The sequence below is a fragment of the Suncus etruscus genome, chromosome X (assembly GCF_024139225.1).
Source record: "Suncus etruscus isolate mSunEtr1 chromosome X, mSunEtr1.pri.cur, whole genome shotgun sequence".
NCBI classification, from domain to species: Eukaryota; Metazoa; Chordata; class Mammalia; order Eulipotyphla; family Soricidae; genus Suncus; species Suncus etruscus.
Window position 1 is genome coordinate 39,539,283 of NC_064868.1, and position 26,523 is coordinate 39,565,805.

At 39.2% G+C, this 26,523-nt stretch overlaps 1 protein-coding gene across 1 annotated transcript in view; it reads left to right on the plus strand.

Annotated features, from left to right (window-relative positions):
* The window catches only part of SYTL5 (synaptotagmin like 5), a 438,357-nt gene that overhangs the window by 228,157 nt on the left and 183,677 nt on the right, over nucleotides 1-26,523 (plus strand). The window contains exon 3 of the mRNA XM_049767126.1: nucleotides 13,795-14,004. Coding sequence (XP_049623083.1) covers nucleotides 13,795-14,004 — 210 coding nt within the window. The remainder of the gene's footprint in view (nucleotides 1-13,794; nucleotides 14,005-26,523) is intronic.

Sequence of the window (26,523 nt, forward strand, 5' to 3'; positions counted from 1 at the left end):
TCTATGGAAACAGCACTATTTTCTCCACCAGCATCAGGAATCAGACTTCTACCAGGGAAGGCCCTACTGCTGCCCTGGCATCGACTTGCTTCAGAGTGGTTTCATATAACACCCTGGCGACTTGATAACAGCAACAACCTGTTTTCAGGGCAGGGATCTCTGCATTGGCACCTAATGGCAAGATGAAACCAGAAGATGCTCTGTGTCACCCTGAATTCAACAGATGATCTGTACAACAACCAGGATTTCTAACTTCAGAAACCTGACTTCAACAACCGTGAATGTGAAGAGCTTTTACTAAGAATACAGAGAAAGACTTTGGGATTAGACAACTTAGTATGCCTGGATCCTGGGGTTGGACTTATGCCTGAAGCTTTTAATTGGTCCTATGCCAGGATGTTTCATAGGTAAGGTCTCTCTGTGTTTAGGCCAAAGTTATTTCCTTTTTATTTTCTCCATATTTTGCTGTGCATATGCAAAAACAAAAACAAAACATAAAATGTACCCCCACACACACCTTTTTACTTTTTATTTCTTATCTTTTATTATTAATATTTTATTCAAACACCTTGATTACAAATATGATTGTAGTTGGGTTTTAGTCATGTAAAGAAAACCCCCTTCACAAATGCAACATTGTCCCATTGGAACATTGGTGAATGTCCCAAATCTTGCTCCTCCCCACACCACCCCTGTCTGTTCTCTAGGCAAGTTTTCTACTACCCTCATTCATTCACAATGCTATGATAGTTCTCAGAGTAGTTATTTCTCTAACTGCACTCACTAACCTTTGTGGTGAACTTCATGTCATGAGCTGGACATTCCAGTCCTCCTCTTTTTTGTCTCTGAGAATTATTGCAAAGGTGTCTTTTATTATTCTTAAAACCCATAGATGAGTTAGACTATTCTATGTCTATCTCTATTTCTCTGACTTATTTCACTCAGCATAATAGATTCCATGTACATCCATGTATAGGAAAATTTTATGACTTCATCTCTCCTGACAGCTGCATAATATTTCATTGTGTATATGTACCAAAGTTTCTTTAGCAATTCATCTGTTGAAGGATATCTTAGTTGTTTCCAGAGTCTGGTTATTGTAAATAGTGCTGCAATAAATATAGTTGTGAGAAAAGGATTTTTGTATTGCATTTTTGTGTTGCTAGGGTATATCCCTAGGAGTGATATAACTGGATTGTATGGGAGCTCAATTTCCAGTTTTTGGAAGAATCTCCATATTGTTATCCATAATGGTTGGACTAGAGGGCATTCACACCAGCAGTGAATCAATGTTCCTTTCTCTCCACATCTTCTCAGCACTGCTTGTTTACATTCTTTGTGATGTGTGCCAGGCTCTGTGGCGTGAGATAGCATATTGTAGTTGTTTTGATTTGCATCTCCCTGATGATTAGTGATATGTAGCAGTTTTCGTGTGCCTTTTGGCCATTTGTATTTCTTCGTTGTCAAAGTATCTGGCCATTTCTTCTCCCCATTTTTGATGGATTAGATGTTTTTATTCCTGTAAAGTTCTGTCAGTGTCTTATATATTTTGGATATTAACCTCTTATCTGATAGATATTGGGCAAGTAGTTTCTCCCACTCAGTGGTGGGTGGCTCTTGTATCCTGAACACTATTTCATTTCAGGTGCAGAAGCTTCTCAGCTTAATATATTTCCATCTGTTTATCTCTGCTTCCATTTGTTTGGAGAGTGTTGTTTCCTCAAAGATGCCTTTAGTATCAATGTCATGGAGTGTTTTACCTATGTGTTCTCTTATATATTTTATGGTTTAAGGTTCAATATCAAGGTCTTTAATGAATTTGGATTTTACCTTTTTACATGGTGTTAGCTGGGGGTCTGAGTTCACTTTTTTGCAAGTGGCTAATCACTTGTGCCAACACCACTTGTTGAAGAGGCTTCCCTTGTTCCATTTAGTATTTCTTGCTTCTTTATCAAAAATTAGGTGATAGGTGTTTTAATTAAAACCATTCTTAAATTGAAGTGCATATGTTTAGTCATAAAACTGTCAATCTATGAACTGCTTCAAACATTTTTTACTATGAGATAGAGAAATAATTCAACATATCAGCAGAAAATAGAAATAAAAAGGTGGGCCCAGAGAGATAGCACAGCGGCATTTGCCTTGCAGGCAGCCAATCCAGGACCAAAGGTGATTGGTTCGAATCCTCGTGTCCCACATGGTCCCCTGTGCCTGCCAGGAGCTATTTCTGAGCAGACAACCAGGAGTAACCCCTGAGCACCACCGGGTGTGATCCAAAATAAATAAATAAATAAATAAAAAGGTGTTATTAATTGGTCACAATTGATTTAATTTATCTCTTTAGATTTTAATATTTCAACAATTTAATTTATAAGCTCACTGTTAGTAAGAATGAAAATTCAGTAACAAGAAAACTTTAAGGAGCTGGAGGCTAGCTCTAGCTGGCATGGGGTTTGGGGAGACCCCATATGGAAGGCCTTCTCCCTAACTTGGGAGCGCTGGGAGCCTTAATAGGCCCCCAGCCTTCCCCTCTTCTGCTCCCGGCCTCCAGGCCTTCTGGGGTAGCAGCCCAGGCGGCCAGACAAGGTGGGTGTCGGGGGGTCGCTCCTGGATGGGGTCCCAAGCTTCCCCTGCCCTTCCTCCAGCTCTAGGGTGGGAAGGGCACAGGATGTAGGGCGGGCAGATCCTGGTTTCCGGCTCTCTATCCATCCTCTCTTGAGCTGGAGGCTAGCTCTAGCTGGCATGGGGTTTGGGGAGACCCCATGTGGAAGGCCTTCTCCCAAACTTGGGTGCACTGGGAGCCTTGATAGGCCCCCAGCCTTACCCTCTTCTGCCCCCGGCCTCCAGGCCTTCTGGGGTTCCAGCCCAGGAGGCCAGAAATGGTGGGTCCTAACTTGGGGTGTGCTGAGATTTGCTCCATTGCTCTAAGTTTGTCACTGGCAATTTCTGACCAGTCTACACATGGAAAACCACCCGAGGGCTCGCGCCCCCACGCGCACTGCATTTATTAAGAGTATTCCTTATCTTTATGTTATGTTTTGCATATCCAGAATGTCCATTTTGTATTCTGCCCTTTCCCACACCCCTACAAAGCTCATTTTTACTCCCTAACTCTCTCACCCCCCCAAAAACATCACTAACCCACATTACTCTTTTTTTTTTTTTACTTATTTTGTATGTAGGAGACCACAGATTTATTTGAAACTTTTGTGGGTGGACTAAGGTTCTATTGTTTTTTTTTTCCTTTATCTTTATTTAAACACCGTGATTACAAACATGATTATAGTTGTATGATTACAGTCATGTAAAGAGCACCTCCCTTCACCGGTGCAACATTGCCACCACCAATTTCCCAGATCTCCCTCCTCCCCACCCCCCTACACCTGTACTCGAGACAGGCTTTCTACTTCCCTCATTCATTCACATTTTATCATAGTTTTCAGTGTAGTCATCTCTGCAACTGCACTCATCACTCTATGTGATGAGCTGCATGTCCTGAGCTGCACCTACCAGCCCTCATCTCTCTTGTCTCTGAGATACTGTTAAAAATGTCATTCATTTTTCTTAAAGCCCATAGATGAGTGAAACCATTCTGCGTCTTTCTCTCTCCCTCTGACTTACTTCACTCAGCATAATAGATTCCATGTACATCCATGTATAGGAAAATTTCATGACTTCATCTCTCCTGATGACTGCATAGTATTCCATTGTGTATATGTACCACAGTTTCTTTAGCCACTCATCTGTTGAAGGGCATCTTGGTTGTTTCCAGAGTCTGGCTATTGTAAATAGCGCTGCAATGAATATAGGAGTAAGGAATGGATTTTTGTATTGTATTTTTGTGTTTCTTGGGTATATTCCTAGGAGTGGTATAGCTGGATCGTATGGAAGCTCAATTTCCAGTTTTTGAAGGAATCTCCATATCGCTTTCCATAAAGGTTGTACTAGACGGCATTCCCACCAGTAGTGAAAAAGAGTTCCTTTCTCTCCACATCCCCACCAGCACTGCTTGTTTTCCTTTTTTGTGATGTGTGCCAATCTCAGTGGCGTGAGGTAGTACCTCATAGTAGTTTTGATTTGCATCTCCCTGACGATTAGTGATGTTGAACATCTTTTCATGTGCCTTTTGGCCATTTGCCTTTCTTCTTTCTCAAAGTGTCTGTTCATTTCTTCTCCCCATTTTTTGATGGGGTTAGTTGTTTTTTTCTTGTATAGTTCTGTCAGCACCTTGTAAATTTTGGATATTAGCCCTTTATCTGATGTGTATTGGGTGAATACTTTCTCCCACTCAGTGGATGGCCTTTGTATTCTGGGCACTATTTCCTTTGAGATGCAGAAGTTTTTCAGCTTAATATAGTCCCATCTGTTTATCTCTGCTTCCACTTGCTTGGAAAGTGCTGTCTCCTCCTTAAAGATGCTTTTAGTCTCAATGTCCTGGAGTGTTTCACCTACATGTTGTTCTATATACCTTATAGTTTCAGTTCTGATATCAAGGTCTTTAATCCATTTGGATTTTACCTTTGTACATGGTGTTACCTGTGGGTCTGAGTTCGCTTTTTTGCAAGTGGCTAACCAGTTGTGCCAACACCACTTGTTGAATAGGCTTTCCCTGCTCCATTTAGGATTTCTTGCTCCTTTATCAAAAACAAGGTGGTTATATGTCTGAGGAACGTTCTCTGAGTACTGAAGCCTATTCCACTGATCTGAGGGTCTGTTTTTATTCCAATACCATGCTGTTTTTATAACTGTTGCTTTGTAATACAACTTAAAATTGGGGAAAGTAATGCCTCCCATATTCCTTTTCCCAAGGAGTGCTTTAGCTATTCGAGGTTGTTTGTTGTTCCAGATGAATTTCAGAAGTATTTGATCCACTTCTTTGAAGAATGTCATGGGTATCTTCAGAGGAATCGCGTTAAATCTGTACAATGCTTTTGGAAGTATTGCCATTTTAATGATGTTGATCCTGCCAATCCATGAGCATGGTATGTGTTTCCATTTCCGCGTGTCCTCTCTTATTTCTTGGAGCAGTGTTTTGTAGTTTTCTTTGTATAGATTCTTCACATCTTTAGTCAGGTTGACTCCAAGATATTTGAGTTTGTGTGGAACTAATGTGAATGGGATTGTTCTCTTAATATCCATTTCTTCCCTATCATTATTAGTGTATAAAAAGGCCGTTGATTTTTGTGTGTTAATTTTGTAGCCTGCCACTTTGCTATACAAATCTATTATTTCTAGAAGCTTTTTGGTAGTGTCTTTAGGGTTTTCTAAATAGAGTATCATGTCATCTGCAAACAGTGAGAGCTTGACTTCTTCCTTACCTATCTGGATTCCCTTGATATCTTTTTCTTGCCTAATCGCTATAGCAAGTACTTCCAGTGCTATGTTGAATAGGAGTGGTGAGAGAGGACAGCCTTGTCTTGTACCGGAATTCAGAGGAAAGGATTTTAGTTTTTCTCCATTGAGGATAATATTTGCCACTGGCTTCTGGTAGATGGCTTTGATTATATTGAGAAAGGATCCCTCCATTCCCATCTTGCTGAGAGTTTTGATCAAGAATGGGTGTTGGACCTTATCAAACGCTTTCTCTGCATCTATTGATATGATCATGTGGTTTTTATTTTTCTTGTTATTGATGTTGTGTATTATGTTGATAGATTTACGGATGTTAAACCAGCCTTGCATTCCTGGGATGAAACCTACTTGATCAAAGTGAATGATCTTCTTGATGAGGCACTGGATCCTGTTCGCCAGGATTTTGTTGAGGATCTTTGCATCTGTGTTCATCAGGGATATTGGTCTGTAATTTTCTTTTTTGGCATCATCTCTATCAGGTTTTGGTATTAAGGTGATGTTGGCTTCATAAAAGCTATTTGGAAGTATTCCTGTTTTTTCGATTTCATAAAATAGCCTGGCCAGAATTGGTAGTAGTTCCTCTTGAAAGGTTTGAAAGAATTCATTCGTGAATCCATCAGGGCCTGGGCTTTTGTTTTTGGGTAAATTTTTGATTACAGTTTCAATTTCCTCAATAGTGATGGGGGTGTTTAGATATGCTACCTCTTCTTTATTCAACCGTGGAAGGTTATATGAGTTCAGAAATTTATCCATTTCTTCCAGGTTCTCATATTTGGTGGCATAGAGTTTCTCAAAGTATTCTCTGAATACCCTTTGAATCTCTGCAGTATCTGTAGTGATCTCCCCCTTTTCATTTCTAATACGTGTTATCAAGTTTCTCTCTTTCTTTTGCTTTGTGAGTTTTGCCAATGGTCTATCAATCTTGTTTATTTTTTCAAAGAACCAACTTCTGCTTTCGTTGATCTTTCGGATTGTTTTTTGGGTTTCCACTTCGTTGATTTCTGCTCTCAGCTTTGTTATTTCCTTCTGTCTCCCTATTTTTGGGTCCTTTTGTTGAGAACTTTCTAGTTCTATTAGCTGTGTCATTAAGCTACTCAGGTAAGCTCCTTCTTCCTTTCTGATGTGTGCTTGCAAAGCTATAAATTTTCCTCTCAGTACTGCTTTTGCTGTGTCCCATAAGTTCTGATAGTTTGTGTCTTTATTGTCATTTGTTTCCAGGAAACTTTTGATTTCCTCCTTGATTTCATTTCGGACCCACTGGTTATTGAGTATGAGGCTGTTTAACTTCCAGGTGTTAAATTTTTTCTTCTGTGTCCCTTTGCAGTTCACATCTAACTTCAGAGTCTTGTGGTCAGCAAAGGCAGCCTGCAAAATGTCTATCTTTTTTATTTTATGGAGGTATGTTTTATGTGCCAGCACGTGATCTATCCTGGAGAATGATCCATGTACATTGGAAAAGAATGTGTATCCAGGTTTCTGAGGATAGAGTGCCCTATATATATCTACTAGGCCTCTTTCATCTATTTCTCTTTTTAGGTCTAGTATATTTTTGTTGGGTTTCCATTTGGTTGACCTATCAAGTGTTGACAAGCCTGTGTTGAGGTCTCCCACAATTATTGTGTTATTATTGATATCCTTCTTCAGATTTGTCAACAATTGTATTAAATACTTTGCTGGACCCTCATTCGGTGCGTATATGTTTAGGAGAGTGATTTCTTCTTGCTGTACAAATTCCTTGATTAGTACATAATATCCATCTTTGTCCCTTACAACTTTTCTGAGTATAAAGTTTGTGTCATCTGATATTAGTATGGCCACTCCCGCTTTTTTAAGGGTGTTGTTTGCTTGTATGATTTTCCTCCAGCCTTTGATTTTGAGTCTATGTTTATTCTGACTATTCAGGTGTGTTTCTTGTAGACAGCAGAAGGTTGGCTTCAGTTTTTTGATCCATTTTGCCACTCTGTGCCTCTTAACTGGTGCATTTAGTCCATTGACATTGAGAGAAATAATTGTCATGGGATTTATTGCCATCTTTGTGTAGAAGTTTGGTGTGCTTTTTGTTCTGTCTTGTTTTTAGAGTAGATCTTTCAGTTTTTCTTTTAAGGCTGGTTTTGAGTCTGCAAAGATTTTGAGCTGTTGTTTATCTGTGAAGCCGTGTATACATCCTTCAAACCTGAAACTTAGTTTTGCTGGGTGCAGTATTCTTGGTGAAGCATTTATTTCATTGAGTTTTGCCACTATGTCCCACCACTGCCTTCTGGCCTTGAATGTTTCTGGTGACAGGTCTGCTGTAAATTTCAAGGATGCTCCCTGGAATGTAATTTCCCTTTTCGATCTTGCTGCTTGCAGTATTCTATCTCTATCGGTGGGTTTCATCATGGTGACTAGGATGTGTCTTGGGGTGTTTCTACTGGGGTCTTTTTTAGCTGGTACTCTTCGGGCATGCAGGATTTGGTCACATGTTTTCTTTTGCTCTGGTAGTTTCTCTGTGATGATGTTCTTAACCATTGATTCTTCCTGAAGATTTTCTTCTTGGGTCTCTGGAACTCCAATGATTCTAAAGTTGTTTCTGTTGAGCTTATCAAAGACTTCTATTTTCATCTGCTCATATTCTTTGAGTGAATTTTCCATTGTCTGATCATTTGATTTGAGACTTTTTTCCAGTCTCTTCTGCTGTGTAAAGTTGTTATGCATCTCGTCTTCTAAAGCACCAATTCTATCCTCAGCTGCTGTTAACCTGTTGGAAAGCTCATCCATTATGTTCTTCAATTCGTCTACTGAGTTTTTCAGACCTGTTATCTGATCTGATATTTCAGTTTGGAGTTTTCTGATTTCTATCTTCATATTCTCTTGATTTTTATTTGTGCTCTGATTTATACTTTCTTTGATATCTGTTAGCAATCTCCATATTTCGTCTCTAAACTCCATTTCTGAAAGACTGCTTAGGTAGTTGGCCATTGTTGGGTCATCAGAGTTTCCATCTTCATTCTCTATGGTTGAAGTTGGTCTGCGTAGTCTCCCCATTGTCACGCTTACGCTGTGGGTTTTTCTACGTGTTGTGGTGGTACTCATTGGCTAGGTGGAGTGCGCGTCCGCGAAGCGCAGCGGAGCGGCCGTGCTTCGGCCCCCAAACACTCACCTCAGCCGAGGCAAGCCGTCAGGGGTTGCCTGGGTAGGCCCCCAAATGTCTGTCAAGCCAAGGAAACCAGCAAAATTCTCTTGTCCCCAACTCCAACAGAAAACACACGCCTCAGCCAAGACACACCTTGAAGAGATTAATGCCGGAGATCAAAGTTCCCAGGTTGATGCAGGCTGGGTGAGGTCCCAAAATGTCTGCCGGGCCTAGGGGTCCAGCAGTCAGCCTGATCCACAACTCCGGCCCCCAAACACTCACCTCAGCCGAGGCAAGCCGTCAAGGGATGCCTGGGTAGGCCCCCAAATGTCTGTCAAGCCAAGGAAACCAGCAAAATTCTCTTGTCCCCAACTCCAACAGAAAACACACGCCTCAGCCAAGACACACCTCAGCCGAGGCAAGCCGTCAGGGGATGCCTGGGTAGGCCCCCAAATGTCTGTCAAGCCAAGGAAACCAGCAAAATTCTCTTGTCCCCAACTCCAACAGAAAACACACGCCTCAGCCAAGACACACCTCAGCCGAGGCAAGCCGTCAGGGGATGCCTGGGTAGGCCCCCAAATGTCTGTCAAGCCAAGGAAACCAGCAAAATTCTCTTGTCCCCAACTCCAACAGAAAACACACGCCTCAGCCAAGACACACCTTGAAGAGATTAATGCCGGAGATCAAAGTTCCCAGGTTGATGCAGGCTGGGGGAGGTCCCAAAATGTCTGCCGGGCCTAGGGGTCCAGCAGTCAGCCTGATCCGCAACTCCGGCCCCCAAACACTCACCTCAGCCGAGGCAAGCCGTCAGGGGATGCCTGGGTAGGCCCCCAAATGTCTGTCAAGCCAAGGAAACCAGCAAAATTCTCTTGTCCCCAACTCCAACAGAAAATACACGCCTCAGCCAAGACACACCTTGAAGAGATTAATGCCGGAGATCAAAGTTCCCAGGTTGATGCAGGCTGGGGGATGTCCCAAAATGTCTGCCGGGCCTAGGGGTCCAGCAGTCAGCCTGATCCGCAACTCCGGCCCCCAAACACTCACCTCAGCCGAGGCAAGCCGTCAGGGGATGCCTGGGTAGGCCCCCAAATGTCTGTCAAGCCAAGGAAACCAGCAAAATTCTCTTGTCCCCAACTCCAACAGAAAACACACGCCTCAGCCAAGACACACCTCAGCCGAGGCAAGCCGTCAGGGGATGCCTGGGTAGGCCCCCAAATGTCTGTCAAGCCAAGGAAACCAGCAAAATTCTCTTGTCCCCAACTCCAACAGAAAACACACGCCTCAGCCAAGACACACCTCAGCCGAGGCAAGCCGTCAGGGGATGCCTGTGTAGGCCCCCAAATGTCTGTCAAGCCAAGGAAACCAGCAAAATTCTCTTGTCCCCAACTCCAACAGAAAACACACGCCTCAGCCAAGACACACCTCAGCCGAGGCAAGCCGTCAGGGGATGCCTGGGTAGGCCCCCAAATGTCTGTCAAGCCAAGGAAACCAGCAAAATTCTCTTGTCCCCAACTCCAACAGAAAACACACGCCTCAGCCAAGACACACCTCAGCCAAGGCAAGCCGTCAGGGGATGCCTGTGTAGGCCCCCAAATGTCTGTCAAGCCAAGGAAACCAGCAAAATTCTCTTGTCCCCAACTCCAACAGAAAACACACGCCTCAGCCAAGACACACCTTGAAGAGATTAATGCCGGAGATCAAAGTTCCCAGGTTGATGCAGGCTGGGGGAGGTCCCAAAATGTCTGCCGGGCCTAGGGGTCCAGCAGTCAGCCTGATCCGCAACTCCGGCCCCCAAACACTCACCTCAGCCGAGGCAAGCCGTCAGGGGATGCCTGGGTAGGCCCCCAAATGTCTGTCAAGCCAAGGAAACCAGCAAAATTCTCTTGTCCCCAACTCCAACAGAAAACACACGCCTCAGCCAAGACACACCTTGAAGAGATTAATGCCGGAGATCAAAGTTCCCAGGTTGATGCAGGCTGGGGGAGGTCCCAAAATGTCTGCCGGGCCTAGGGGTCCAGCAGTCAGCCTGATCCGCAACTCCGGCCCCCAAACACTCACCTCAGCCGAGGCAAGCCGTCAGGGGATGCCTGGGTAGGCCCCCAAATGTCTGTCAAGCCAAGGAAACCAGCAAAATTCTCTTGTCCCCAACTCCAACAGAAAACACATGCCTCAGCCAAGACACACCTCAGCCGAGGCAAGCCGTCAGGGGATGCCTGGTTAGGCCCCCAAATGTCTGTCAAGCCAAGGAAACCAGCAAAATTCTCTTGTCCCCAACTCCAACAGAAAATACACGCCTCAGCCAAGACACACCTTGAAGAGATTAATCCACATTACTCTTTTTAAGTTCGGTACTGCACAGTCCTAATCACATACCAAAGCCACGCATTGTGTGTAACAACCCCAAACTGTTTCAAAAGACATAAAATGGACACGTATTTCTTTAGAATATTTTGTGTTTTTTCAATTACAGCTATAAGTCTTACTAAATATTCTCTTATACAGTGATGATTCTAATCACTTTTTATCTTCTCTTTATGAGCTGTTCAACAAGGAATTTTGGTGAAAGATTTCCCCAGTTTAAACTTGCTTATGATTGAACCATGTCATGGGGATTGTTGGACTTGTTCTTATGGCCCCCATTTGCGCCAATAACGCCACGTGGCATTGCTCCTCTTTTGCATAGGCACATTAAAATGGGAAAATACTATACATACAAGTAAGATCCTATTTAATAGAGATTGGAACACATAAATCTTGTAGAGCAAAGGGACTTTACACCCTGAATATTGACATAATGACCTGGCACAGGCCTCAGAAGAAAGGGCATTTTTCATTCACCTCTGAACCAGGAAAGCCATCCACGAAACATCCAGGTTTGTCTATAACATCACCTGGAAGCAATCCTCTACCACGGAAGACCCTACCACTGATCAGATATTGACCTGCTCAAAAGAGACTTCCCCCATCACTGAGAAGAGTTAACAACAACAACCTGCTTACAGGACAGGGCTCCCTGCATTGCCCTTTAATGGTGAGGTGAAACGAGAGGACACTCCACATCCTGACTTCAATGTAGGATATGCAGATTCCAGGATCTTTAATACAGATACATGATACAAACAACAGAGACTGTGTGAAAAATAAAAATGTGTTGGCACTACAGACAATGTCTTGGATTGGATGATCTAGCTTGCCTGGAGCCTAGAGTTGGTCTTATGCCAGGAAACTTCAGGGGTAGCATCTCTTTGTTTTTAGGCCAACGTTATTCCTTTCCATGCCCCTCATATTTTGGTGGGCCTATGCAAACAACAATTGCCACTCTAACACTGTTTTCACTGTGCTCCTTTGACTCTAATCCTTAAAAAAAAACACTTAAAATTTGAGGTTAACTTAAGCTAATATGCATATACATGGAAATGTAAAAAATACTATGCCTCTAATGTTTAAGGAGTTAAGTAAGTTTTATGGCTTTATATTGCCTTGTGTGCTGTTAAGAAATATTATAATATGTTACAATCTGGGGACTTGAGGGACAAAGTAATTGTACATGGATTCTGTTTTATTTATCTTAATGTTCTTTGGCTGAAAGTTCATAGTTAAGATATCAGCAAGGGGACTTCTTCTGAGAATTATGGGTGATTGTCCTTCCACTGTAACTTTACCTTGTCCTCTTTCTTTGCATCTTTGTTCTCATAATTAAAAATAAAAAACTTTAAGATTAAAGATTATGCTTTAAGTTAAGGAACTATTGAGTTTATCTCAAGTAAAAAGTTGTTTTAAGATGAATCAAACATCTGCAAAGACTTTTAACTTCCTAAATTTTTGTTCATTAGCTTTTAAAAGTATACTTCAGACGGTGTTTGTCTCTACTACACTTTTCATCTATCTCCCATACTTTGTTTCTCTTCAGACAACAATAATAAATGAATAGATTAGATAGTAAATATTTTCAAGAATCAACATAATTTGGCTTTTGGAGCAAAAGTAGAAAAATGATATTAAGGAAATAGAAAAATTGGAAATCCTTCTCAAGTAATTGCTAACATCCTGTAGTCTTCTTAGACTTATTACTTTTCAAAGTAATAAGTCTCAATTATAGTCAAACTTAATTTGAATTTACTTATAACGTTCAATGGCATACATTTTTCTCTTCTCATTTTCTTTTTAACAATGTGGCCTTATATTGTAAAAATCTTTCTAATTTATAAAGAACAGGACATTCTTTATTGCTTCTGGATTTCACAATTATCCCCTTGATGAAGCATCCTTAACTGTGTCTGCCTTTATTTTTGCCCTTCTTCCTTACTTCTTTCCCTCCCTTCTTCTCTTAATTTCCCTGCTCATTTAATAACCCCTTCTCTTTTTTGTCAATCTATTTTACTTACTTTCTTTGGATCACTCATTGAAATGGTATCTATTGTGTTCAGAATTACTAATATGCTCCAAATTCAAAGCTTAACAAAACATATAGACTTACCTACATAGAAATTACAGAGAAATTGATAAAACAAGCACTAAAGAGTAAATTAAAAACCATAACCAAATAAATGTACAGTTGGAAAATGACTTTCACTTGAGCCTGAAAAATGGCTCAAGTGAAAGAACATATGTATGCCTAACATTGCGGGACCCAAAGTTCAACCTATTACATTTCATGGCACTCACTCCAAGCATTGCTGGAGTGACCTCTACAGAAAATTACACTAAGTACTGTGGGAATACTTGTGATCACAGAAAACCTTTTAAAGGAATAAAAGAAACAGTAAAATCTAAAGTATACATGCAAATCAGATGGAAATCCAGGCAGTAATTATTTTCAGGAAAAGTAAGTTTGTTGAATCAGTAGTTGATTTTTGTTGTTCTTTTGTTTTGTTTTGTTTTGTTTTGTTTTGTTTTGGGGGGGACAATTCTGGAGGTGTCAGTGATTCTTGGCATTGTATTCAGGAATGACCTCTGGTTGTGCTAAGTGGATAATATGAGATGTCAGGAATTGAACCTGTATCAGCCACAATAAGGCAAATACCTTACCCTCTGTATTATTGCTCTGGCCACTAAATCAGTGGTTTTTAATGTCCAATAAGTAGAAAATTCCAGTCTGTAGAATAAGTTATTTTTCCTCAACACATATCACACTTGAATCACACAGTAGTATTATTGTAAATATTGATAGAAAATACTCATATTTATCACTATGAAAATGATAGCTCATAAAGCTGCAGTGCATGATTGGCATCTAGAGAATCCCCCTTAGCACTATATAGATCTTTTAAATAAAGATATCTATTTTTTGTTGTTTTATTGTTTAAGACAATTTTCCCCCTGTTTTCCAGGAAGCTAAAAACTGACCTCCTTGAAGCAAAACGTAGGAGTGGGAAGACTCAACAGGATGGCAACAGAGTCTGTGTACACTGTGAGAGAAACCTGGGTTTCATATTCAACCGGGGAGACCCATGCCAGGTCTGCTCCTTGAGGGTGTGCAGCAAGTGCCGTGTACCCAGCCTTGACGGCAGCTGGAAATGCTCTGTCTGTGCCCAATTCGCGTGAGTTTTGTGTCCCTGTGTGCAAATGATGACAGAAGAGACTGGAGTGGGAGGAGCAGTAAAGCAAAAGTACAGAGCATTTTATATTTAAGTTTAAAGTGTGACCTTCACAATATAACCCAACCACAGACTCAGCAATGCCTTGGCAGGGCTTTGAGAGTTGGTCTGTGTCTATAAATATAAAAAGTACTTTTGTTTACAAAATTTCAAAACAGTTACCAGAGAAAGTATACAGGTATATGGCATTTGCCTTGCATGCTGTCAACCTCGCTTTGATCCCCACTGATAGTGGGGGATAGTCCCTTGAGAACATATTCAGAAGTAGGAACTGAGCACTACTGGGTGTGGCTCCAAACCAAAACAATTTCAAACAGTCAAACTGGAAGCTTTATAGTGCTAGGATACCCTTGTATTTGAAAATCAAACAATTTTCTTCTTGTTGCTTCACTTGACATCAAATAGTTTCTCAGAAACCATGGTTGCGTGGAGATCATCTTATGCATTGGAGATAAAGCCACAGTGAGTGTGAAACATGTATCATGCTTTCCACACCAACTGCAGAAAAACAATGCTGAAATAGTTTTTGGATTTCATTCAGTCCTTTTCTATGAACTAGAACAAAACAAAGAGAGAAGTTTGTGGTTCATCTCTTCTTATGTAGCCTGTGAGAATGTGGCCAATGAGCCAGTTGCAAGTTGCAGATTCTTGTTTTCTAAGTTCTACTAAATTGGCCTCTAAGCATGGTGTGGTCTCTACTGCTCCTAGAGATTACCAAATTCCATGCTTTTGAGTAATTTCCCAGTGGATCTACTAGTTTAGGGTTTTTCTCCTTTGAAGAGTCCTCTGTTTTCTCTCACATGGAATGTCCCAAATCTCATTCAAGGATACTCCACATTGATCTCAGGTTTCAGATTTGTTTGTTGGTTTGATTTATTTTTACTCTCAGTAAATCATTATCTTATAATAGTTCAGAGACTGTATTAGGAAGAAGAGTGAATAGTTTGATAATAAGTGACTTTTCACTTCTAATTTCTCGGCATGACATTCTCTGTAGTCTATTACTAGTATGCCTGTATTCAGGGACTGCACTAGTTAGGCAGACATTTTTCTTGAACATGCTTGTATTCAGGGACTGCATTATTTAGCCAGACATTTTTATTGTACTTTTTTAAAAAAAAAAAAAAAAGCAATTCTGAATTGAAAAAAATTTGATGCCATTTTTTCATTTACTTCAGCTGGTTTGAGCAAAAGAAGAGAAACATTTAACTTATGTTACTACATTGCAAACATCACTTTTATTTTCCTTAGAAATTCTTAGTTCCACATAAATTTTAGCACTTCTTATGATGATCTAGAAAAATGGGCAAAAGAAGTGTTGACACATGAATTAAGACTTAAACACTGTCAATGTTTGTATTTTTTTCTTAAACTGAGTTTAATGATCACACACAATCAAGATCCAGTTGTAATACTTGAAATTTTATTATATTTACTGTGAGATTAAATTATTAACTTTAGATGTTTTTGCATATATTTGTATAAAAATAAAAATTATTCACTTATATTTATGCTTTAAAAACATGAGATATTGGGGCCGGGCGGTGGCGCTGGAGGTAAGGTGCCTGCCTTGCCTGCGCTAGCCCAGGACGGACCGCGGTTCGATCCCCCGGCGTCCCATATGGTCCCCCAAGCCAGGAGCGACTTCTGAGCGCATAGCCAGGAGTAACCCCTGAGCGTCACCGGGTGTGGCCCAAAAACCAAAAAAAAAAAAAAAAAAAAAAAAAAAAAAAAAAAACATGAGATATTTTGTATTCAAGTAAATAATTCAGAAGTCCCAATGCTATCCATGACACTTCTTTAAAAGTTTACGACCGGGCCCGGAGAGATAGCACAGCGGCATTTGCCTTGCAAGCAGCCAATCCAGGACCAAAGGTGGTTGGTTCGAATTCTGATGTCCCATATGGTCCCCCGTGCCTGCCAGGAGCTATTTCTGAGCAGACAGCCAGGAGTAACCCCTGAACACTGCCGGGTGAGGCCCAAAAAACAAAACAAAAAAAAAGTTTATGACCACATTTGAACTAATCTGTTACACAAAATCTGTTCTCTTTAATATGGCATTTCACAACTTTTATATAAAGTCTCTTCTTTATACAGTAAATGAAACAGTGAGGAAGTAGTAAATTAAATGATAGATTTTAAAAACAAATCAGTGAGACCAGAGAGATAATACAGTGAGGAAGGTAATTGTCTTGCAAAAAGACAACTAAAACAAAATTCTCAGCACTCCCTTCCCAGGCACCCAGAAGCCTGTCAGGAATTCTCTCTAAACATATTGCCTGAGCACTGCTGAGTGAGGCCTCAAAAAATTTTAAGTAATGACATATGCAATTTTTTATTTAATTAATTTGTATCTATTTGTATTCTTAATTATTCAGTCATCATTAAACATTTTCTTTGATAAATATTTATCAAACAATGTAGTTGGGATTTAGTCACAAAAAGAACACTTCCCTTCACCAGTGCAACATTTCCACCATCAATGCTCCCCAAATCCCTCCACCCAAAACCTTTGTTTGTATTTAAGACAGGCATTCTACTTCTCTCACTTATTAACATTGTCATGGTAGTTGTTAGTTTTCTAACTGCATTCACCCCTCCTTCAGGTGAGCATATCGTGAGTCGGTCCTTCTGTCCCTCATCTCTGGGCATTATTACAATAATGTCTTATTTTTCTCTCTCCCTCTGACTTATTTCACTCAGCATAATAGTTTCCATGTCCATCATAATTAGAAAATTTTATGACTTCATCTCTCCTGGCGGCTGCATAATATTTCATTGTGTATACGTACCACAGTTTTTTTAGCCAATATTCTGTTGAAGGGCATCTTGGTTGATTCTAGAGTCTGACTACTATAAATAGTGCTGCACTGAATATAGGTGTAAGGAAGGGATTTTTGTATTTCATTTTTGTGCTCCTAGGGTATATCCCTAGAAGCTGGACTGTATGGAAGCTCAATTACCAGTTTTTTTGAGGAAGCTCCATATTGTTTTCCATAAGGGCTGGACTAGACAGCATTCCCAACAGCAGTGAATGAGATTCCTTTCTCCCCACAGAACTTATTGATCTTGACCTTTGTGATGTGTGCCAGTCTCTGTGGTGTGAGATGGTACCTCTTTATTGTTTTGATTTGTATCTTCCTGCTAATTAGTGATGTGGAACATTTTTCATATGCCTTTTGGCCATTTGTATTTCTTCTTTGAGAAATTGTTTGTTCACTTCCTCTTCCCATTTTGATGGGGTTAGATTTTTTTTCTTACATTCTGTCAGTAATTTGTATATCTTAGATATTAGCCCCTTGTCTGATGGGTATTGGGTGAATAGTTTCTCCCAATATGTGGGTGGCTTTTGTATCCTTGACACTATTTTCTTTGAGGTGCAGAAGCTTCATAGCTTAATATAGTTCCATCTTTTTATCTCTGTTTTCACTTGTATGGAGAGTGCTGCTTCTGCCTTGAAAATGCCTTTAGTCTCAATATCATGGAGTGTTTACCTACGTGTTGTTCAATATACCTTATGGTTTCAGGTCTGATATCCAGGTCTTTAATCCATTTGAATTGGGCCTTTGTGCATGGTGTTAGATGGAGATCTGAGTTTGCTTTTTTGCAAGTGGCTGACAAGTTGTTCCAACACCACTCATTGAAGAGGCTTTTTTTGCTCCATTTTGCATTTCTTGCCCCTTTATCAAAAACTAATTGATTTTATATTTGGGTCACATTATTCTAGTACCAAGCTGTTTTTATGACTATATCTTTTTAACACAATTTAAAGTTTGGAAAACTGATGCCTCCCATACTCCTTTTCCCAAAGGTTGCTCTTATTATTCATGGGTGTCTATTATTCCAAATAAATTTAAGGAGTGTTTGATCCACTTCTTTGAAGAATATCATGGATATCCTTAGAGAAACTGTATTAAAACTGTACAATGTTTTGGGGAGTATAGTCAATCCATGAGCAGAGTATGTATCTCCCTTTTATTGTGTCCTCTTTTATTTCTTAAAATAGGTGTTTTTTACTTGACATTATATATGTCCTTCATGTTTTTAGTTAAGTTGAATCCAGAATATTTGATTTGTGAGACACTAATGTGAATAGGGCTGTTTCTTAATGTCCATTTCTTCTCTATCATTATCAGTGTATAAGAAGGCTATTGATTTCTGTGTGTTAATATTGTAGCCTGTGACTTTGTTATATGAATCTACTGTTTCTAGAGGTTTTTTGGTAGAGTCTTTAGAATTTTCTAAATATATTGTCATGTAATCCGAAAACAGAGCTTGACCTCTTGCTTTCCTATCTTGATGTCCTTGATATTTTTTTCTTGCCTAATCGGTATGGCAAGAACTTCTAGCACTATGTTGAATAGGAGTGGTGAGAGAGTGCAGCCTTGTCTTGTACCAATTCTAGAGGAAATATTTTAGTTTATCTCCATTGAGAATAATATTTTCCATTGGCTTGTGGTATATGGCCTTGACTATATGGAGGAAAGTTCCTTCCATTCCCATCTTGATGAGAGTTTTTATCAAGAATGGGCTTTGGACATTATAAATGCTTTCTCTGCATCAATTGATAGAATTATATGGTTTTATTTTTCGTTTGTTGATATGGTTTATTTTGTTGATTGATTTACATCTGGTCAAACATCCCTGCATTCCTGGAATAAATCCTACTTGGTCATTGACTATGATATTCTTAATGAGGTCTTGGATCCTATTTGCCAGAACTTTGTTGAGTATCTTGCATCTGTGTTTATTGGGGATATTGGTCTGTAGTTTTCTTTTCTTGCAACATCTCTTTCTGATGTTGGTATCAGGGCGATGTTAGCTTCATAAAAAACTATTTGGGAGTATTCCTGATTTTTCAATTTCATGAAAGATCTTGAAAAGGATTGGGAGTAGGTCCTCTAGAAAGATTTAAAAGAATTTATTAGTGGGGGCCGGAGAGATAGCACAGTGGTGTTTGCCTCACAAGCAGCCGATCCAGGACCTAAGGTGGTTGGTTCGAATCCCAGCATCCCACATGTTCCCCTGTGCCTGCCAGGAGCTATTTCTGAGCAGATAGCCAGGAGTAACCCCTGAGCATAGCCGGGTGTGCCCCGCCCCCCAAAAAAAATTCATTAGTGACTCGATCTGGGCCTGGGCTCTCGTTTTTAGGAAGGCTTTTGTTTACTCTTTCAATTTCTTTAGTAGTGATGGGTCTATTTAGACATGCTAGATCTTCCTGGTTTAACTGTGGAAGATTGTAGGAGTCCAAGAATTTTTCCATTTCTTCCAGGTTTTCACGTTTTGTGGCATAGAGTTTCTCAAAGTAGTTTGGATTTCTGCTGTATTTATAGTTATGTCACTTTTAATTACTAATCCAGTTGATTAATTTTCTCTCTGTGTGTTTCTTTTGGGAGTTTTGCTAGCAGTTTATCAATCTCGTTTATCTTTTCAAAGAACAAACTTTTGCTTTTGTTAATCTTTTGAATTATTTTATTTTCATTTCATTGATTTCTGCTCTAAGCTTTATTATTTCCTTCTGCCTACCTATTTTTGGCTACTTTAAAAAAATTTTTTTCTAATTTTAAAATCTCTGTTCTTAAACTGTGTATGTAGGCCCTTTCTTCCTCTCTGATTTCTGCTTGCAAAGCTATAAATTTTCCTTAGTACCACTTTAGTTTGTGTCTTCGTTGTCATTTGTTTCCAGAAATTTTTTGATTTCCTCTTCGATTTTATCTCTACCCCACTGGTTGTTCAGCAGTGTGCTGTTTAATTTCCAGGTGTTAAAGTTTTTGTTCTGTGCCCCTTTGAAGTTCACATCTAATTTTAGTGCCTTGTGATCTGAGAAGGTATTTTGTACAATTTCTATCCTCTTTATTTTATAGAGATATGTTTAATGGGCCAGCGTGTAGTCTATCCTGGAAAATGACCCATGTGCATTGGAGAAGAATGTTTATCCAGTTTTCTGAGAGGGAGTGCTCTACTAGTTCAACTTCTTCCATTTCTCTTTTCAGAGCTAGTATATTCATGTTGGGTTTCAGCATGGGTTGACCTATTAAGGTGTGAAAGGGCATTGTTGAGGTCTCCCACTATTATTGTGTTGCTATTGGTATCTTCTTTCAGGTTTGTCAACAATTATATTACATATTTTGCTGGTCCCTCATTCGGTGTTTTATGGGAGTTATTTGCTTGAGTTATTTTCCTCCAGCCTTTTATTTTGAGTCTGTGTTTGTTTCATCTATTTAGATATGTTTCTTGTAGGCAACAGAATATTGGAATCAGCTTCTTGATCCATTTTGCCACTCTGTATCTCTTAACTGGTGCACTTATTTCATTGAGTTTGAGAGAGATAATTGTCATGAGATTTAATGTCATATTTTTGTAAAAGTTTATTGTGTCTTTTGGTCTGTCTTGTCTTAAAGTAGATCTTTCAGTTTTTCTTTTAAGGCTGGTTTTGAGTCTGTGAAGTTTCTAAGCTGCTGTTTATCCGTGAAACTGTATATACTACCTTCTAATCTGAAAGGGAGCCTGGCTGGGTACAATATTCTAGGCAAAGCATTCATTATGTTGAATTTTGACACTATATCACACCACATCCTTCTGGACTTGAGGGTTTCTTGTGATAGGTCTGCTGTAAAGCTTAAGGATGCTCCTTTGAATGCAATTTCCCTTTTTTTGTGTGTGTGATATTTATTATTATTTTATTAATATCTATATGCTGAGTGAAAATAGTCAGAGGGAGAGAGATAGATGCAGAATAGTATCACTCATCTATGGATTTTAAGAAGAATGAAAGACATTCTTGCAAAAATTTTCAGAGACAAGAGAGGAGGGCTGGAAGTTCCAGCAATTTCCCTATTTGATCTTTCACTTTCAGTATTCTATCCCTATTCTTGGGATTTGTCATTGTGGTGAGGATGTGTCTTGGGATGCTTTTTTTCGGGTCTCTTTTAGCTGGTACTCTTCAGGCATACAGAATTTGGCTGCATGCCATCTTTAGCTCTGGGAGTTTCTCATTAATGATGTCCTTAACTATCGATTTTGCCTGGGGATTTTCTTCCTGTATTTCTGGGACTCCAATGATTCTTACGTTGTTTTTGCTGAAATTTTCAAGGATTTCTATTTTCATCTGTTCACATTCTTTGAGTATTTTTTTCCATTGTCTGATTGTTTGCTTTAAAGTTCTTTTCCAGCCTTGTCTGCTGTATGGAGTTGTTCTGCATCTCATCTTCCAACTCACTGATTCTGTTCTCAGCTGCTGTTACTGTTAGAAAGGCTTTCCATTGAGTTTTAAATTTCATCTACTGAGTTTTTTAGTCCTGTTATTTCAGTTTAGAGTTTTCTGATTTGTATCTTAGTATTCTCTTCAGCTTGATTTAGTCTTTCTTTGATTTCTATGAACATCCTCCATATTACTACTCTAAACTTTTCTAAGAGGATAACTATATGGTTGGTACTCTCTGGGACATCAGAGCTTTCATCTTCATTCTCTATGCATTCTGTTGTATGGTGTTGTTTCCCCATTGATACACTGGTAGCGTGAATTTTATTGCGTGTGGTGGTGGGGGTAATGGGCTGGCAGATGTGCATGGCCACTCCACTTCGCTATGCTGCCATGCTCCTCCCAACTGGTTTTTGAACCTTGATGGGATTAATTTATTACATTTGCTGGGGGTATCTCTCAGCAGTCTCTACAGAAATCAGGAAGCCAAAAATGGATGATGCAGAGGCTTTATAAAGGCTACATTTAGGGAATGGTACCACCTTGTGAGCTGCGACCTCATACCTGGTAGTTGAACCTTGATGGAATTGAGTTGACTAAATTTGCTGGGGTCTCTCTCAGCAGTCTTCTGCAGAGATCAGGAAGCCAAAAATTGAGGATGCAGAGGCTTTATAAAGGCACCAGGCAGGGTATGGTACCGCTTTATGGGCTGGGACCTCCTACCTTGTCATTGAACCTTGATGGTATTAAGTTGATTAAGTTTGCTCTGGTCTCTCTCAGCAGTCTTCCACAGGGATCAGGAAGACCTATGCAAATTCTTGATGTATCTGTAAGACTTTTATCAGAATATTAAAATATTAGAAGCTTCTATAGTACAAGAGGTAAGAAAATCTTAGTACAAATTTGACTTGGAGAAGGCAATTTCAGTGCAAATATGGTTCAATCCCCAGGACTGCATAGGATCACCTGAGCATCATAGCTCACTCTTAGCAGTAATCAGAGGCCAAATGTGGCACCAGAGGATAGAGTTCTGAAGGCCATAAGTGTTGCTAACCACCTCTAATTTTTATTAATGTATTTTCTGTATTGTTTGTGAGAGTTTTCTGTATCCTGTTCAAAAATTTATACTGAAAAGATAGTATTATGGGTAGGGTGTGAGCCTTGCATGTAGTAAACATGTGTTTGATTCCTAGCATCTCATATAGTTTCTTTAGCCTGAGAAGAGTGATGCCTGAGCACAGAGCCAAGAGTAAACTTTTAGCATAGTTGGGTGTGGCCACAAAAAAAGACAAAAATCTTCCCTTAAACTCCCAAATTATGAAAAAAGTCTTCTGTGTGATTTTGGGGGGGGCACACCTGGTGACTCTCAGGGGTTACTCCTGGCTATGCGCTCAGATATCACTCCTACCTTGGGGGACCATTTGGGATGCTGTGGGATCGAACTGCATTCAGTCCGTGGCCAGCCACATACAAGGCAAATGCCCTACCGCTGCACCATCACTTCGGGCCCTTTCTGTGTGATCTTTTGTAGTGACTATTGTTGTAACTTTGACCTTTAGAACCAGAAATACCTGAGGTTAATTTTGTGTAAACTATGAATTATGAATGAAGATTTGTATTTTAATATGAAAATCTACTTTTCACAGTAACATTACTTGAAAGGTCTATCATTTCTTTAGTAAGAGGAAGAGAGAGAGACAGAATGATCTCACTCATCTATGGATTTTAAGAAAAATTAAAGACATTGAAATAATTAGCAAAGATGAGGGCCAGAAGGACTGGCTCAAGATAAGAAACTCACCACAAAGAGTGGTGAGTGCAGTTAGAGAAATAACTAAGCTGAGAACTATCATAACAATGTCAGTGAGTGAGGGATGTAGAAAGCCTGTCTCAAATACAGGCGGGGGATGGGGAGGGAAGAGATGGGGCATTGGTGATGGGAAGTTTGCATGGTGAAGGGGGTGTTATTGTTATGGCTGAAACCCAACTACGATTATGTTTGTAACCATGGTGTTTAAATAAAGAAATTTAAAAAAGAAAAAGAAAAGTTTTTCATTTCTGTTGCTTTGCAGTGTATCCTTTACAAATTTAAAATAATTACAGAGAACTGTTTCTGACTTTGTGCCAGTGCTTCATAAGTGACATCGATTATATTTGCTTTATAATAAAATTTGTTATCCAGTAAATTTGTTTCTTATAATTTAAAAATAATCTATTTTGGCCCTAGAAATTTGATACAAATTTTACAATCTACTTGCTGGTTTCCACATAAATTCTACCAGTTATTTTATAGACATTGCATCATTTCCACTGATACTTGATATCCTTTGAGACTTTTCATCTTTCCATCATTTTAATTTTATTTTAGGCTCTGTGTGGTTTACAAAACTGTTCATTGTATTGTTTCATGCATAAAACATTCAAGCACCACACTCTTTACCAGAGTGTCTGCTTCCCTTCAACTAATTTCCTACTAAAGACTAGCTCTCACTTTTTGTCTTTGGGCTTTTGTTGATCCCCTGCTGTTTATTTCTAGCTAACATAAGAGAAATTACTCTATGTATATCCCTCTGCTGACTAACTTCCTCCAGTCTATAAAAGTTATACATGTTAATAAAGTTTGTTTTCTCTTTAAAAATGTCCCTTCAATTTTTCTTAAAACCTTTGTTTTAAGGCTATGAAATTTCTGAAATGCTGATTATATGTGAAGCACTGTATTGTCCCTTCAAAGTCTTAGCTAGGCAATATTTTTCTTTTTTCTTTCATTTTGCTGAGAAGAAAATTGTTTTTTTTCAAAGAAATTTATTTAGAGAAATGTGAAGGAGAGAAAAAGATATGGTTTCAAGAGAACATTCAAATCTCTCCAGGTTAGAAAGCATGGCAGAGTGTTTTGATAAGGTTTTTATATCATTTAATTGTTTTTATTTTTATACCACAATTTTCTTTTTGCCTAAGTCTCATTTAAAAAATTGGCTGTGAATCTTAAGAAAATGTCTTTACATGCAATTTTCTTTTATCGATCTTGCTGCTTTCAACCTCTTTATTTGGCTTTTATCATTCTGATTGTGTCTTGTAATATTTTATTGGAATCTCTTTTGGCAAGAACACTTTGGATCTCTTGAATCTGGGAACATGCACTTTTCAATTTTTAGAATTTGATAAATTGTGTTATTTTTTTATGACTAATGACTCATCGTTGAAATTGCCTTTCTTTTCTTCATGGACTATTATGACTCTTATATTGTCCTCTTGAACTAATTCTCATAATTCTATCAAATGATATTCATTTATATAGTGTTAATCTATTTTGTGCTTTCTAGGAGTTTCGTTTTTTTTTGTTTAGTTTGGAACTTCATTTCTTTTTTTCTTTAGATAGGCAGGTTTATTTAAACACCATGATTACAAACATCATTTGCAGTTGGGTTACAGTCATAAAAAATGTACAACCCCCTTCACCAGTGAAAAATTCCCACCACCAATGCCCCCCATCTCTTTCCTTCCCCACCCGCAGCCTGTTTTTGAGATTTAGTTGCATGCAGTCTTTAGCTCTGGGAGTTTCTCCAGATGTCCTTGACTGTTGATTCTCCCTAGGGATTTTCTTCCTGAGTCTCTGGGTCTCTAATGATTCTTAAGTAGTTTCAGTTTAGTTTATCAAAGATTTTAATTTTCATCTGTTTACATTCTTTGAGGATTTTTTCTATTGTCTAATCATTTGTTTTAAAGCTCTTTTCTAATCTCTTCTATTTTATGGAGTTCTTATGCATTTCATTTACTAGCTCATTGATGCAGTCCTCAGTTGCTTTTACTCTATTGGAGAAGCTTTCCAGTGAGATTTTTATTGTGCTTACAAAGATTTTCAATCCTGTTATTTCAGTTTGAAGGTTTTTTTAAATTCTTTTTAAATCCTCTTGTTTTTTAATTGTGGTTTATTCAGTTCATTTCATGTTTCCTTTTAGTTCTATGAGAATCCTCCTTATTGCTTCTCTCCACTTTATCTAAGAGGCCAAATAGGTGGTCAGAACTTTTCAGATCATCAGTAGAGGCCTGTGTTTCCTTGTTGTCACACTTGTAGTGTACAGTTTTCTTCGAAAGGTGCTGGGGTTCATTGACTACAAGATAAGCACAGCTATAAAGTGAAGCAGAGCAGGTCTCTTCTAACGCCACACATTTTTATAATTATCTTTATTTATACACCGTGATTACAAATATGATTATAGTTGTATGATTACAATCATGTTAAGAATATCTCCTTCACGAGTGCAACATTCCCACCACCAATTTCCCAGATCTCCCTCCTCCCTACCCCCCCACACCTGTACTCAAGACAGGCTTTCTACTTCCCTCATTCATTCACATTGTTATGATAGTTTTTAGTGTAGTCATCTCTCCAACTGCACTCATTACTCTATGTGATGAGCTTCATTTCATGAGTTGCACCTACCAGCCCTCATCTCTCTTGTCTCTGAGATACTGTTAAAAATGTCTTTCATTTTTCTTAAAACCAATAGATGAGTGAAACAATTTTGCATCTTTCCCTCTCCCTCGGACTTACTTCTCTCAGCATAATAGATTCCATGTATATACATGTATAGAAAAATTTCATGACTTCATCTCTCCTGACGGCTGCATAGTATTCCATTGTGTATATGTACCAGTTTCTTTAGCCACTCATCTGTTGAAGGGCATCTTGGTTGTTTCCAGAGTTTGACTATTGTAAATAGTGCTGCAATGACTATAGGTGTAAGGAAGGGATTTTTGTATTGTATTTTTTGTGTTCCTCGGGTATATTCCTAGGAGTGGTATAGCTGGGTCTTATGGAAGCTCAATTTCCAGTTTGTGAAGGAATCTCCATATCGCTTTCCATAAAGGTTGTACTAGACAGCATTCCCACCAGCAGTGAAAAAGAATTCCTTTCTCTCCACATCCCCGCTAGCACTGCTTGTTTTCCATTTTTGTGATTTGTGCCAATCTCAGTGGCGTGAGGTGGTACTTCATAGTAGTTTTTATTTGCATCTCACTGACGGTTAGTGATGTTGAGCATCTTTTCGTGTGCCTTTTGGCCATTTGCCTTTCTTCTTTTTCAAAGTGTCTGTTCATTTCTTATCCCCATTTTTTGATGGGGTTAGATGTTTTTTCTTGTATAGTTCTGTCAGTACCTTGTAAATTTGGATATTTGTCCTTTATCTGATGAGTATTGGGTGAATAATTTCTCCCACTCAGTGGGTGGCCTTTGTATTATGGGCACTATCTCCTTTGAGATG